We start from the raw sequence: 15,595 nt of genomic DNA, 5'->3' as shown, positions 1-15,595 counted from the left end.
TGAATAAGATTTTTGCTGCAACAAGCGTAAAGTCCGCGGTTTGTTGCAGCAACACGCACGGGCAGATTGTTCTCCCTTTGATTGCTGATATTGTTTTGTTTGAAGTTTTGATTTACCAACCATTTTGGAATACCATGTTATAGTTTCCTTTTCCTTTGTTGCATTGAAGCTTTTGACATACTTGAAAGGTTCATCTTTGCTGGGTATTTTACTGCTATGGGTTATCTATGAGCGCCGCAAGTCCTGATCTTTCCCTGCTGCATTTCATGTCGCATTGCTGCATTTAATCTTCCCTCTCCCCGTTGTCCCAAGCTTTGTGCTGGAGTGAGTTAGGAGTTGTATTTAGTCCCTTTTAAGGCATTACATTGAAGCTTAGAGAAGTCAAGAGTCCTCTCGATCATATTGCTACTTGGCGAACAGATTTATTTCTTCTCTTGGGTTGCTGAAGTTTGCTTCTGTTTGTTCAACTCTTAGAATTTGTTGCTTTTCTTGGGTTGCATTGGTCCTTTCTCTTATTTTTGGTGTAGCATGGTGTAATGGGTGCGTAATGGACATGATGTCCTTAGCAACAGAAAATTCTCTTTCACCAGAAATTAGCAAGGAAATTGTGGTTTCGATCTTCCTCATTTTTGTCTTTCGTACTTTGTTATGATCGAACTAAGTAAAACTGCAATGTTTTGATTCGTGGTTTGGATTCATTGGAATGGTTTGATTGCATATAAGTACCCTTGCTCATGACAAAAATAAAAAGAGTCAATTTTGTCACTTGAATAAGAAACCGAAAAAGTTGCAGAAGCATAATGGCTAAAGAAAACTGTTATTGGATGCTTACTTGATCTGTTCGTTTGATTTTTGGTGCTTAAACATAAGGATTTTGTGGCTAAAAGTGGGAATTGTTTGGTAATCTTGTTCCTTCAGTCCAAACCTTCGTTGTCTAAGTTGTTCCTTGCGTTTGGATTGCATCAGAAAACCCGAAGGTGATTTTAAAAAAAAAAAAAAAAACGCAGCACAACTTCGGCTGAGTTGCATGAACTTTTGGGGGTGTTTTCGGCTCCTTTTGTTGCATGTTCAGCTGTGTTGCATTAATCAAAGTGTTTAGTTGTTAAATGATGATTGAGTGAGGGTCTTTGCTGGCTTTTTGTTTGAAGTCTTCTATGAAACCTGCATTTGAAAGCTTAAAGTTGCGGAAAAAATTCTGGATGAATGCTGCAGCAGAAAATTTGCTTCGCAGGCTCTTTTTGTTTGATTGATTTTTTTTTTTTTTGTTTGCATTGTAAAGCGAGTAGATCAGGTGGTGACTTGTTGTTTTGTGCGAACTGCATTTGATTTGGTCCAAAAGCTTAAGGAAGTTCACAAATACAAAAATGGGAAAAGAGATAGCCGTGTAGTTCATGTTGCCGAAATAAGAGCAGAGTTTTTCCTACGTAGTTGCATGCATGTTGAAAAGAAAATTGTACTCTAACCCCTTAAATCATGCTTAAATCCACTAAGGCCCTTGATAAATTGAAAAATAGTCCTTTTTGTCACTTTAAATGTCAATTCTTTGATAAGGTTTCATCCTTCTTCTTTTTGGGTTAATTTTTGGTGGATCATTCATAATGGTTTTGAAGGTTCAATGGTTAGTAGATTTATAGTCTGGTTTGGATTTTAGTAGAAATTTTAAATAATTTGTCATTTAATCATAATGAATCGGTTTCTCTTCTTTTTTTTGAAAAGTCTAACATTGGATTTTGGTAGATTCCATTAGTCTTAGTTCTTCATTCTAGAGTTTTTCTAATTAAATTCTTGTTCACTCCATAGATGATTTATTTTTAAGTGTTTTCATTTCATGATTGGTTTGGTTTCATGTTTAATTTTTATTTTGTGTTTCATGGTCAATTTTTATTTCATGTAATTATTTGATAATTAAAGTGGTACCTTGACCCTTTTATTGTTTTGGAGGGTAAATTAGTAATTTCACTTCGTTAGGGCATCGATTCAAGGGAAGTACACTCTATCACTTATTTTGACCTTATTTGACCCTATGTGAGCTTATGTGACTATATGTGTTCAATTGCATGCCTTTTGAATGTTTTTTTTATTTACTTATTTATTTTTCGCTTTATTTGCTTAATTTCGTATATTTATTTAAGTTCCTTTTTGATCATTTGGGAAGGCACTTGAATGCCACAATTGTAATAGTTAGATTTATTTTAATTATTCATTTCATCCTGTTTCCCCTTTTAGATTGTAGTAGGCCTTCCCCCCTAAAAATGTAATAGTTAGGGCCTTAATTGCCTTATGTGTTTTGCATGTCTATGTGCTATGTGTTTAATCGCTTTCTTAGGTTTTGGCATCTAGATATGCATGCTTATATGTTATGTGAATTATGTGCTCACATGCCTACTTGCTTATTATGCACATTACTTATATACGTGTATGATGGATGCAAATGCACGTAACCGTGACTAGTCCAATGCTAGTCATGGTTGTCCCCTCGAATTCTTGCAAGTCCAATGCTTGTGAGAGAACTTAGATGTGGGTTAGTCCAACGCTAGACCCTTAGGAGCCCCTCGAGCGTTAGATCATGGTTGTGTGATAAAATCATTTCATCTCATGCATGTTTCCACTTTTTAGGGCGTTATCATGTTGCATAACACTTTCTTATATATGTACATCCTTTATCCCATATTCCTTTCTATTTATATCCCCCATTCCCTAATTTCCCTATTTATATATACCCCTATGTGTGATACATAACATTAGACTTGCATTTCATTTAAGAATTAGAATTAGGATAGTACATTTGCTTGATTAGACTTGGGAAAACCCCTTGGATATGGGATATGGACGAGTTTGGCTTTTCTAGCCTTAGCATGCTCGTATTCCCTCTATTAAAGGGAAAATCGAGTCACGAACATTAGTCCCCCGTACCCGACATGATGCATTCCTTTAAGACATGTATATTTCTATAATTATTTTATTCTTTTCCTTTTCTTAGAGTCTCATATTTTTGCATTATTCGTGACCTCTCCAAAGAGTCATTATTGGGCGTCACAATTAATGTGATTGGCACCATTCAAGCTTTGAAGAGAAATTTTGCCCCCCGATGCCCCCCTAGGTCTAGGGTTTGCATTCATATAGTACATCCAAATGTGATAAATCTTTTGGTTAAAAATAAGAAAATTCTTGACTAAATCGCGCAACTAGCCTTGGCTAGGTCGAAGGGGTGCCTTGGATTTTTATCCTTGCCTTCCCCTTCGTCAAATGTGACTCCCGAACCTTTTTCGTTGGTTTACGTGGACAAGGAGTCGTTTAAAAGGGGTTTTTTCTACTTTTTCCTTTAAAAAATTCACTTTTAGGTGATTTGGTACACCTTAACTCTATACCAAGTGGTGACCCCATTTTTCATTCAATAAACCCTTTTTAAATTATACTTTGGGTCAAATCGTTGCATTTTCATGTCCCATTTAGACCCATATTTTTCTTCATTTTCTTTGTAAATCAAAAATTCATCTTTCAAATAAAAAAAAATTCACTTTTTAAACCATTCATTTATTTTATTTATTTTCTTATAAAAAATGGGGCGCGACACCTATCCTTTGATATTGATTGATCGTTTTAAACTCGATTTCATGGAGGTAATCAGTTTCTCTTGTGTTATTAAACCCTCACTTTTGAATCTCGATTTTCGTGAGATTAAGGCTTTTGAGACATTGTTTTAGCTTAAAACGAACGTACATTCTTCCTTATTTGGCAAGGAGTTTGTAAGTATTTATGGGTGATGGATAATTGTTATGTCTTCAAGCGCTCAAGAGAATCTTCAAGAGAATCTCGAAACGGACGCCTAAAAGCTTACTTGCTCAATTACTCACTTTTTGACTTAGTGAGTGTTAAGTGTATCGAGTGTTGCTACATGCTTAATTGTTCTCATTAATTGAGTATTTTGAAAGTGTCAAGTCGAGTGTGTACTTTATCGCACTCGTTCTCTTTCAAGTGAATTATATTGGAATTGTATGAAGTGAATTGCTAAGTGAATCAAGTGAAGTGTTGCAATAGTGAATTATACTATGTTTGAATCATTGTCAAATGGAGTGAATCTCATCGACTTAAATTTATAATAGCGGGGGACGGCCAAACTCATCAGCCGACCTTGCGACTCGAGCTGACATGGATTTGGTCGTGAAGCTTGGTAAGCTATAAGAAAAATTTTATAAGATTGATCTATTTGAGAGATCTCGCTTGACATACCCGAGTAGTATCGCCTTATATAAAAGAAGTGCGGACCCAGAGTAGGGGGTGTAACGGTGAACGGGAATGAAGAGTAAGTGGAGTTCTACGGACTTAATACCTACCCAGTTTTGACGGAGTGTCATTCCGTGGAGGTATTTGATCAAACTCTGGCGAAACAAGTGGAATCTAACTCTTGAAAACTCCTATATCCTTATTAAGTGTGTTAAAGTTATTTATGAGTTATTTGAACTTTCTTGTTTATTTCTCGTACCAATGCCATTGTTAATTGAACTATGTGTTTGCATGTTTTCTTGGTCTCACTGAGCGTCAGCTCATCCCATTAGCTTTGTTTTCCTTAATAGGAGTTTGGAATGGAAAGAATTTTTGGAGAAGCCGGTTTGATTACTTTTTATTAGTACTTTGGATTGTATTTGATTAGCTGACTTCTAGTGATTGTACTTTTGAGGAAAGTGATGTACTTTTGAGAACTTGTGTTGTAAGTTTTGAATATTTATTTAAGGAAGCAACTTTTCTTCATTTTGACTCTTATTATGTGGTTGTTATCCTTAAATTTGAATCGAATTGTATTGAGTCCTGACGAGAGTTGGGCTGGCGTTCCGCAGAAACCCTTGGATTCGCCCTTGGGAGAAGTGAACTTGATGTTGTGACTGAGATGAATAGTCAAATCTCTTGGTTCCTCAAGATTCACCCCTTCAAGTTTTCTCAAGAAAGGTCAAATCTTTTAGGTTGTTTGGTGATTTCTTCCACAAATGCACAAGGAGCAAGATGGATGGTGTCCCTTCTCTCTTGGTTGCTTTCTCTCTCTCTCTCTCTTTCTCTTAGCTTTCTCTCTCTCCCTCGGTCCTCTCTCTCTTTCGGCCCTCAACTAGAAAAGAAGAAAAATTGTGGTGGTTGATGGATTTTCAAGTGATCTTCAAGAGCAAGATGAAGAAGGAAATGGAGAGCTCTCAAGTCTCCTTCTCTCTCTCAAAATTTCTGTTGGCTCAAGGGATAATAGAGAGAATGAACTCTCAAATCTAGTTTCTTCCTTTAAAATGTGGTAGGGGGACCACCTCACCTACTCGCTTATGTGTCGCATTCTCATACGACATCTTATCCATAATTAGATTTTCCTCAACCAACATTATCCTATCATTTTTCTATTTTTTTTAAAATCTCTACATGCTCTAGATTTCATCTTAAGACTAAATTTCACGTCACCATTCCAAAGTTTCACACTTAATACTAGCCAAATGATAACCGGGTAATTAATAATAAAAATTCAGCTAACATATAAAATGACATTTTAATAGATGAGAATACCAAAAATTTGGAAGAATCACATAATATAAATATTTTCATAATTATTATTTATCTTTCAAAAATAGTAAAAATTTTAGAGTCCTCACATCCTTCCCCATGAAAAGAATTTTATCCTTAAAATTCTTACCTTTCTAAACGAACAACTCAGGGTACTTTTTCTACATCTCCTTTTCTGCCTCCTAAGTCGCTTCCTCGACATCATGATTTTTCCAAAGGATCTTAACCAAATGAATTTTCTTGTTTCTCAAGTCCTTTACCTCTCGATCAAGAATCTTCACAGGACGTTCTTCATATGAAAGCGACTCATCTGCTTCAATATCTTCCAACTATATCACATGAGTTAAATTCGGATGATATTTTTTGAGCATAGAGACATAGAAAACGTTATGAATTTTTGACATACTAGCAGGCAAATCCAACTGATATGCCACTTTCCCAATTCGTTGGAGAATCTCAAAAGGTCCAATATACTTGGGTTTTAATTTCTTCCCTTTCTTTGATACAATTCTTTCTTTCATGGATTTAACTCTCAAGAAGACCTTATTCCCTACTTCGAATTCTAAATCTTTTCTCCTATTATCCGCATAACTTTTTTGTCTATTCTGAGCGGTTTGGAGCTGTTCTCTGTAAGGCTCGAAGACAACCAATGAGACAATTAACAAGAAAGCAAGACTGTTTGGGAGTAGAAGAGATAATCAATTTAAAGAACACAAACGTAACAATAAGTAAATAAAAGGGAAAGAATAGCAAACCAATTAACTACGCAACTCCTCTTGAGCTTGTAGGTTAATTTAAACAAACTACTTTAAGTTGATGAATTACAATCACTCTTGTGTACAAAGGAAGGTTCACCTCCTCCTTGCCCCGAACTCCACTCGGTCAAGTCAGGACGTTTTACTATCCCTCAGAACAACCCTCACAGAGCTACACTCATGAAGTATTCACTCACAAATGAAAAGTTTACAATGAACCTCACACCACTAAGACTACAAATATTCTTTGAAGAGTATTTTCTCACTAAAATCACTCTAGATCTTTTGTATCTTCAATGTGCCAAAGTTGTTTGAAGATTCTGACCATACTCTATTTATAGGAGATCAACAAAGTGCTTCATTAAATCTTCCAACGGATAAAAAGTAGCTGAACAGTCAACTAGCTGTTGGAGTGTCGGACGTCCGATAGCCCTGTTTTATGCGTCCGACAGCAGGCAGTGAGTTTAAGAGATTTTCTTCAATTCTTTCGGATGTCCGATGCAAGCTTTTTGTGCGTCCGACAGCAATCAAAGAGATTTGAGAAATTATCTTGTTTCTATCAGACGTCCGGTAGAGACATATTCAGCGTCCGATAGATTCGTCGATTTCGAAGGATCCTATTGGACGACCGAAGCATTCGTCCGAAGTTGTGCAATGATTATCGGACGTCCGGTACTGTCTTCTTGAGCGTCCGACAGGTTCAGCATACTCTGTCTTTTTCAAATGTGCTTAATCTTTGAATCTGATTTGCTTCATTTCTGAAAAAGCCATTGAGGAGATGTTAGCAACATCCATTTGTTTTGTAATCATCAAAAATTAGAAACCAAGGTCAACATTCTCCCCCTTTTTGATGATGACAAAACAATGGATGGAAGAAAAAAAAAATTAAGCATATAAGCATAAGCTCCCCCTCACACAATGCATCTAAACTTATGAATTCAGAATAACTCCTCCTTACACATAGCATCCATTTCTTCCCCTTTTTGCCATCATAAGATGAGAGTAAAAATCAGCTACCAAAAATCAGCAACAATAACAGAGAATCCAATAATTCAAATAAAAAATAGAGAAATGACAGCAATCACAGCAAATCATCATGAGATCAGCATTATTCTTTTTTCTCTCTTTTTGACATCATATAAATTCAGTAATATTAAAAAACATCAAGAAAAAAATAGTTCTAAGCATCAGAAACTTCAAAAAAGAATTACAGAAAAGTATTATGAACAAGAATCTCATCAATTTTACCAATATCCCCTACTTGTTAGAGTTAGCATCATGTTTAACTATCCACATGCATTTCATGCCTCTTCTCATGTTTTTCCTCACATAACAATCACTTTTCATGTGATCTTTTTGACAACAAAAATTACACATAACCAAAGAGTTATTCACATGAACGGGTTTAATAAATCTGACTTGCCTTTTCCTATGGATAGTAAACTCATTTGCATATTGATTCAGTCTTATTTGATGAGTGACAAAATGAGATTTTGATTTATTACTTTGAAAATAGTCTTGTTTTTTATATTGGAGCAACTCATTTAAACCATCCATTCTTTTTTTCAAATCACCTTGTTCCTTTTTTAACAATTCACAAAGCTTTATTTTTCTATCAAGTTCAAAGTGTAAAGCAGTCTCACTCTTTTTGAAGAAATCATTTTCAGCATTCAACTTTTTATTTTGTTGAAAAAGATTTGCATTATCTCGAAACAAAAAACTAATTTTCTGTTTTAACTCCTTGTTTCTAGCATAGGATTCTTTCAAACTATCATGTAATTTTATAATGAAAGATTCAAGATCATCATCAATTTCATCATCACTTTCAAATTGAGAGTTACGAGTTGTTACCTCATCATCTCCAATGGCCATGAAAGCCAATTGAGCAGATTCTTCTTCCTCTTCAATTTCACCATCGGAGTTGCATTCATTCCATGTGAACTGGAAGTTATTGAATCTGGATTTTTTTTCACCTTTTATCTTCTTCACTGGACACTCACTTACATAGTGTCCAGGTTGGCCGCATTCAAAGCACTTGTCACCTTGCTTTTTGTTGACTTCATATCTTCCTTTGTTTCTTGCATTGTTGAATTGATTAGAATCTGAATTGCTAGGTCCTCCTCTTCTAAATCTTTTTTTGTTGAAAATTCTCTTGAAACTTCTTGTAATGAGAGTAAGATCACTATCATCAACTTCCACATCTTCTTCATCTAGGGAGGCAGAATCATCTTCATCTTGTGATGCCTTTAGAGCAATGCTCCTTCTTACTTTCGCATCCTCCTCCTCTTGCACTTTGGATTTAAATTTCAACTCATAAGAGGTTAGAGAATTAATAAGAGATTCAATAGGCATAGTATTCAAATCTTTAGCCTCCTCAATAGCAGTCACTTTATTTTTCCAATCATTGGACAAGGCATTCAGGATTTTTCTATTTTTCTCACCTAGAGAATATTCTTTTTTCAGCACCTCTAAATCCTTAATGAGGTCATTGAATCTACAGTACATCTCATCAATATTTTCATGAGGTTCCATCTTGAACGATTCATACTTGGTAACCAGAATGGACTTCTTTTGTTTTCTAACATTCTCACTACCTTCATGAATTTCTCTCAGTTTATCCCAAATTTCCTTGGCTGACTTGTAGCCTTTGACTCTAATAGATTCATTTGAGTCTAAAGCACAATATAACACATTCATGACTTTTGCATTTAAGGTGAAATGAACTCTATCCATAGCAGTCAGTTCATTTCTTGTTTTTGGTCTAGATCTATGAGTATTCTCATCTATAAGAGAGACATCATATGGACTTTCACTAATAATAAACCACAATTTAATATCAATAGATTACAAAAAAATAATCATTCTTTCTTTCCAACTCACATAATTTGACCCATTAAACATAGGTGGTCTAATGACAGAATGTCCTTCAAAAAATATAGCATTGTTGGTTGTCATCTTTACTCCAAAGTCGATTAAGCTTAATCTCTAGGAAACCAAGCTCTGATACCAATTGTAAGGCCCGAAGACAACCAATGAGACAATTAACAAGAAAGCAAGACTGTTTGGGAGTAGAAGAGATAATCAATTTAAAGAACACAAACGTAATAATAAGTAAATAAAAGGGAAAGAATAGCAAACCAATTAACTATGCAGCTCCTCTTGAGCTTGTAGATTAATTTAAACAAGCTACTTCAAGTTGATGAATTACAATCACTCTTGTGTACAAAGGAAGGTTCACCTCCTCCTTGCCCCGAACTCTACTCGGTCAAGCCATGACGTTTTACTATCCCTCAGGACAACCCTCACAGAGCTACACTCATGAAGTATTCACTCACAAATGAAAAGCTTACAATGAACCTCACACCACTAAGACTACAAATATTCTTTGAAGAGTATTTTCTCACTAAAATCACTCTAGATCTTTTATATCTTCAGTGTGCCAAAGTTGTTTGAAGATTCTGACCATACTCTATTTATAGGAAATCAACAAAGTGCTTCATTAAATCTTCCAACGGATAGAAAGTAGCTGAACAGTCAACTAGCCGTTGGAGTGTCGGACGTCCGATAGCCCTGTTTTATGCGTCCGACAGCAGGCAGTGAGTTTAAGAGATTTTCTTCAATTCTTTCGGACGTCCGATGCAAGCTTTTTGTGCGTCCGATAGCAATTAAAGAGATTTGAGAAATTATCTTGTTTCTATCGGACGTCCGGTAGAGACATATTCAGCGTCCGATAGATTCGTCGATTTCGAAGGATCCTATTGGACGTCCGAAACATTCGTCCGAACTTGTGCAATGATTATCGGATGTCCGGTACTGTCTTCTTGAGCGTCCGACAGGTTCAGCATACTCTATCTTTTTCAAATGTGCTTAATCTTTGAATCTGATTTGCTTCATTTCTGAAAAAGCCTTTGAGGAGATGTTAGCAACATCCATTTGTTTTGTAATCATCAAAAGTTAGGAACCAAGGTCAACATTCTCAGACTATCTTTGCTTTCTCATATGCTTCCTCAACCCAGGGTATAGTGGTCGGTTCCAAAATTTTTCTCTCTCGTACTTCATTCCAATGGGTCGGCGATCGACATTTCTTCTATAAAGTGCTTCGAATGTGCCATTTGAATTGAAGCATGGTAACTATTATTATATGTAAACTCGACCAATGTCATATGGTGACTCCAACTTCCTCAGAATTTCATTATACATGATCTTAACATATCCTCCAAAGTCTGGATTGTCCTCTCCAACTGTCCATCCGTTTGGGGATGATATGATGCACTCAAGTTTAACTTGGTCCCCAAACTCTCTTGGAATTTTTTTGCCAAAATCGAGAAACAAATTTCGAATCTCTATCAGAAACGATACTTACAGGAATTTCATGTAATCTCACAATTTCATTCATATAAAACTTTACTAGTTTCTCCAAAGGGTATTTCATATTCACCGGCAGGAAATGTGAAGCTTAGTAAGTCGATCTACTACCATCCAAACCGCGTCATGCCCCTTTTAACTCCTTGACAACCCTGTTACGAAATCCATAGTAATATGTTCCCACTTCCACTCGGGTATCTCTAGAAGTTGCAAAAGTCCCGAAGGCTTCTAATGCTCAGCTTTAACTTGCTGACGGGCAAGACATGTTTGAACAAATCTAGTCACTTTCTTTTTCAAACCAACCTACCAATACAATTTTTTTAAATCTTGGTACATCTTATTACTCCCAGGGTGTATCGTATACTTAGATCAGTGCATTTCCTCCAATATTTTCCTTCTTATCCCTTCATCACTAGGCACCACGATTCGATCTCGAAATCTTAGTACTCCTTCAGACCCTATTTTAAAATCCTGGATTCTCTCTTTCTGCGCTTTTTCCAACCATTTCTGCACCATATCATCCTTCTTTTGTGCCTCTTTAATGCGTTCTAATAATGGAGACTTTAAGGTCAAATTTTCAAATACAACCTTTTGTCATTCTAGGCACGAATTGCACTCACTCACCTTTTCCAACATACTCCACTCTCTAACCATTAACCCTACTATTTGAACTTTTCGATTAAATGCATCCGCTACTACATTAGCCTTCCCAAGGTGATAATTAATGGTGCAGTCATAATCCTCAAGAAATTCTACCTATTGCCTCTGTTTCAAATTCAACTCCTTTTGAGAAAATAGATATTTAAGATTCTTATGCTCTGTAAAAATCTCAAATGTCACCCTATATAAATAATATCTCCACTTTTTCAACGCGAAAATGACTGCAGGTAACTCCAAATCATGAGTTGGGTAATTCTGTTCATGGTTTAATTTTTGAGAGACATAAGCAATAACTTTCTCATTTTGCATCAAAACACAACCCAATCCTTCCGTAGAGACATTTGAGTAAACCGTAAGTCCTTCCTTTCCATTAGGTAATGTCAATATCGGAGCCATTGTCAAACGCTTCTTCAACTCCTGAAAACTAACTTCACACTTAAGATTTCACATAAACTTGCCATGTTTCTTAGTCAAACTAGTCAATGGCCCAACAATCCTCGAAAAATCCTTAATAAGTCGACGGTAATATCCCACTAAACCCAAAAAACTTCCAACCTCCATAGGGGTCTCTGGTTGTTTCCATTAAGTAACGGCATCAACCTTAGTTGGGTCTACAAAAATCCCATCTTTTGAAATCTTATGCCCTAAAAAGAACACTTCTTCCAACCAAAATTCACACTTAGTGAATTTAGCATACAATTGATGCTCCCTTAGGGTTTGTAGCACTATCTTCAAGTGTCGGGCATGATCTTCTCAGTTCTTAGAATACACAACAATGTCGTCTATAAATACCACTACAAACTGATCCAAATATGATTTAAAGACTCGCAGCATTAACTCCATGAATGCGGCAAGAGTATTAGTCAATTCGGAGGGCATCACCACAAACTCAAAGTACCCATATCTCGAGTTAAAAAAAGTTCTCAGTACAGCTTCCTTCCTAATTCTTAGTTCTTAGAATACACAACAATGTCGTCTATAAATACCAATACAAACTGATCCAAATATGATTTAAAGACTCGCAGCATTAACTCCATGAATGCGGCAAGAGTATTAGTCAATTCGGAGGGCATCACCACAAACTCAAAGTGCCCATATCTCGAGTTAAAAAAAGTTCTCAGTACATCTTCCTTCCTAATTCTTAACTGATAATACCCTTACCTGAGGTCTAATTTAGAAAATACTACCTATCCTTGCAACTGATCAAATAGTTCATCAATAAGCAGTAAAGGATACTTGTTCTTTATTATCACATTATTCAACCCTCGATAATCTATGCATAATCTCAAATTCCCATCTTTTTTCTTGACAAATAATACGAGTGCTCCCCAAGGCGAATCGCTTTCCCTAATGAATCCCCGCTCTAACAAATTTTGTAGTTGAATCTTTAACTCTTTAAATTTCGCAGGGGCCATCTGATACGGGGTTTTAGAAATGAGAGCTGTCCCTGACACTAAATCAATCTTAAACTCAACATCTCGATCAAGAGGTAAGGATTCTAACTCCTCAGGGAAAACGTCGGGATAATCTCTCACTATTGGCACATTTTCCAACTTCATTTTATCACTTGGAGGGTTTATTAGAAAAGCCAAATAATCTTGAACTCCCTTACTTATTAATTTTCTAACCCGAAGTCTCGAAATGAGGGCAAACGAAGCTAATCTTCCCTTCATATCCAATCTTAATGTTCCTTCCCTCGAAATGCAAAATTCGACAATTTTCGTCCTACAATTCAAGTTAGCATGATACTGGGCTAAACAATCCATCCTTATAATAACATCGTACGCTTTGATGTCCAAACTTACTAGGTCTACCAATAACTTCCTTTCTCCAACCCAGATTTCACAGTTCCTATACACCAGATTCGTAATCAGACTTTGATTTCTCGTAAGTGTTCTAACCTATAGATCATAAGGTAACCTAACTAGTTTTATATCTACCCCACACATAAAAGTAAAACTCACAAACGAATGCAAAACACCAGGGTCAACTAAGACTTTAGCTAAACGATGCAAAATAGGGATAGTACATTCGACAACCTCCGTTGGATTGGAAACTTGCGGATGATCCAGGGTATAAACCCTAACTGGAACTCTCGGTCGATTCCCCACTGCACCAGCCTGACTGGGGGTTGGCTTGTCCGTCTGACGAACTCCACTTCTCTCTTGAACCTTAGAACACGCAGCCAGCTGATGATCACTACTTCCACACTTCAAGCATTTCCTCTCTTTTTTCCAACACCTATCCTCCGTGTGATTTGTCTTTCCACAATAGTTACAATACATACTAGGGGTTAATACTTGGCTTCCTTGTGGGACATTCCTTGACTGTCCCCTTCCACTTGACATCCCTCTAGAAAATGCCCCTCTCGACGTAAGTCCTTTCGTCATTGTCCCTCTTGGTGCTCCCGAGGTCTTCACTCCACTCCTAAACTTGGGAGGTGGAGCATTCGCGTCCACTGGACCACGGCTACCACTAGGAGCGTTCCTTTTTCTTGCATTAAAAGCTCTCACTTGAGCCTTTGCACTTTCAATTCTTTGAGCCCTCTCAATTAGATCACTAAAACTGGTGATTTGGGGCGCTACTAGATCTTCTTGTATTTTCAAATTTAAACCTTGAATAAACATTCTTATCCTCCTCGGTTCGGTCGCCACCAACTTAGAGGCGAATTTTGACAATTTGGTGAACAGTATCTCGTACTCCACAATACTTAGCAATCCTTGCTTACACTTGATAAAATTATCTTCCCTTTTCTCTTGGATTAGCGGAGGGAGGAATTTAGCATTAAACTCCCAGATAAAGTTCACCCAAGCCCTAGGAGTTTGTTCTCTATCCCACTTGACCCTTATCATGTTCCACCAGGATCGGGCAGCTCCCTCGAACTGAAACACGGCAAAGGCCACTTGCCTCTCCTCCATGTAGTTTAGAGCAGCAAAATATCAGCAATTCTTTTTAACCACCCCTCAGCCATTTTCGAATCGGACCCTCCAGAGAACTTAGATGGAAAAAAGCTCTGAAAACGCTCTAGAGCTCTATCCTTCCCACCCTCAGGGTTTACGGTTTGGTTTACAGTTCCATGACCTGGTTGGTTAGCTAAACGTTCCAGAATGTTTGTCATTCGGTTAATGGCAGTAGCCACTTGTTCCCCAACCTCACCTCTAAATCTAGGATTTTGGTCGGCGCCCGGCTCTCGGTCACCTTCCAGTGATGAGATTGTCTAGCTCCTCGCTCTCGACCTCTTATAGAGGGTGAACGTTTTAAAATAATTATAAAGATAAAGTATTAGCAAGTCAAACTCTAAAGATAATCGAAATACTTTATATTCATATTAGAAAAATGTACGAATACATCAGATGAGCATGATTTCACAAAAGAGATACGAAAGTCACAACCAAAAGCAAATATGGAAGTAGCAATCAAAACAATTACGATAGCATGTATTTACAGGAATGAGAACCACTCTAACGGTTTCTCTCACAAAAGAAGGGTACACAAAAGCACTACTTCTAACCCTACAAGCCTAATCCGCCTTAGAAGCGGAAGTCTTTGAAGACTCGGAACTGGCAGCCTCCTCATTCTGGGGTAGATCTGCCTCAGCCACAGCTGCAGCCCTAGGAGACTCAGTCATAGGATCTCTTCCCATATCCTCATGACTAAGAGGTCCAATCGTAGGGTCCACCTCCTCTCGACTAGTTTCGAGTATTCCTCCAATCAACCCCTCACACTTAGCTACGATGCCACCAGCTCGATCGCGAGCAACCCTCACCACTCTAATCAATCACTCAGTGGTCGCGCGAACCTCACCCTCCAGCTCGCGAAACCTAGCTGCCTGAGCCCCCTCTACAGCCAAACGTCTATCAACCTCCTCTAGTAACTCCCTATTGATCCTAGTCAGACGTTTCCTCTCATGGTAGAGTGATAGGACCACATGGTCAGGGTAGCCATGAATTCTCCAACAATCGCACTGGCGCCTAACTCGAGTCATGGGATTATAGGCCACACAAGGACCCCCTGGTCCAGTGTGATAGCTGATCACTACGCCACACGAGAACCCCCTAGGATGCTCACCATCCCCCTGTCGATCCATGACCTACAGAGATAAACTGGATTAGATATTTAAACATTCTAAATCTCAAACACACTTAGTCCCCCTTGCCTAACGCTTCGTTCTATCCTAATAAAATGCACAAATATTTTAATAACACTAACCCTACCTAAACCATTCAAACCTAGGCTCTAATATCACCTGTGACAGCCCCGCCTTCCCCTAGGGTGAACCAAAG

At 37.5% G+C, this 15,595-nt stretch overlaps 1 protein-coding gene across 1 annotated transcript; it reads right to left on the bottom strand.

Annotated features, from left to right (window-relative positions):
• Nucleotides 1-12,499: 12,499 nt before the first annotated feature.
• On the bottom strand, nt 12,500-14,230 carry LOC140012645 (uncharacterized). The gene is made up of 2 exons (XM_072060921.1): nt 13,281-14,230; nt 12,500-13,163 (listed from the first exon to the last, which is right to left on the bottom strand). Exons 1-2 carry the CDS (start codon nt 14,228-14,230, stop codon nt 12,500-12,502), a joined length of 1,614 nt encoding a protein of 537 aa, XP_071917022.1.
• Nucleotides 14,231-15,595: the final 1,365 nt, after the last annotated feature.

The sequence above is a fragment of the Coffea arabica genome, chromosome 8e (assembly GCF_036785885.1).
Source record: "Coffea arabica cultivar ET-39 chromosome 8e, Coffea Arabica ET-39 HiFi, whole genome shotgun sequence".
Classification (NCBI taxonomy): Eukaryota; Viridiplantae; Streptophyta; class Magnoliopsida; order Gentianales; family Rubiaceae; genus Coffea; species Coffea arabica.
This window is presented reverse-complemented; position numbering and strand designations above follow the sequence as displayed.

Bases quoted from the DNA above. Each gene is read 5' to 3' on its own strand.
- LOC140012645 (XM_072060921.1), bottom strand. From the start codon at position 14,230: ATGGAGGAGAGGCAAGTGGCCTTTGCCGTGTTTCAGTTCGAGGGAGCT. The intron at 13,164-13,280 runs GTTTGTGAGTTT...TCTGGTGTATAG, and splicing joins GACCCTGGTGTTTTGCATTC to GAACTGTGAAATCTGGGTTG.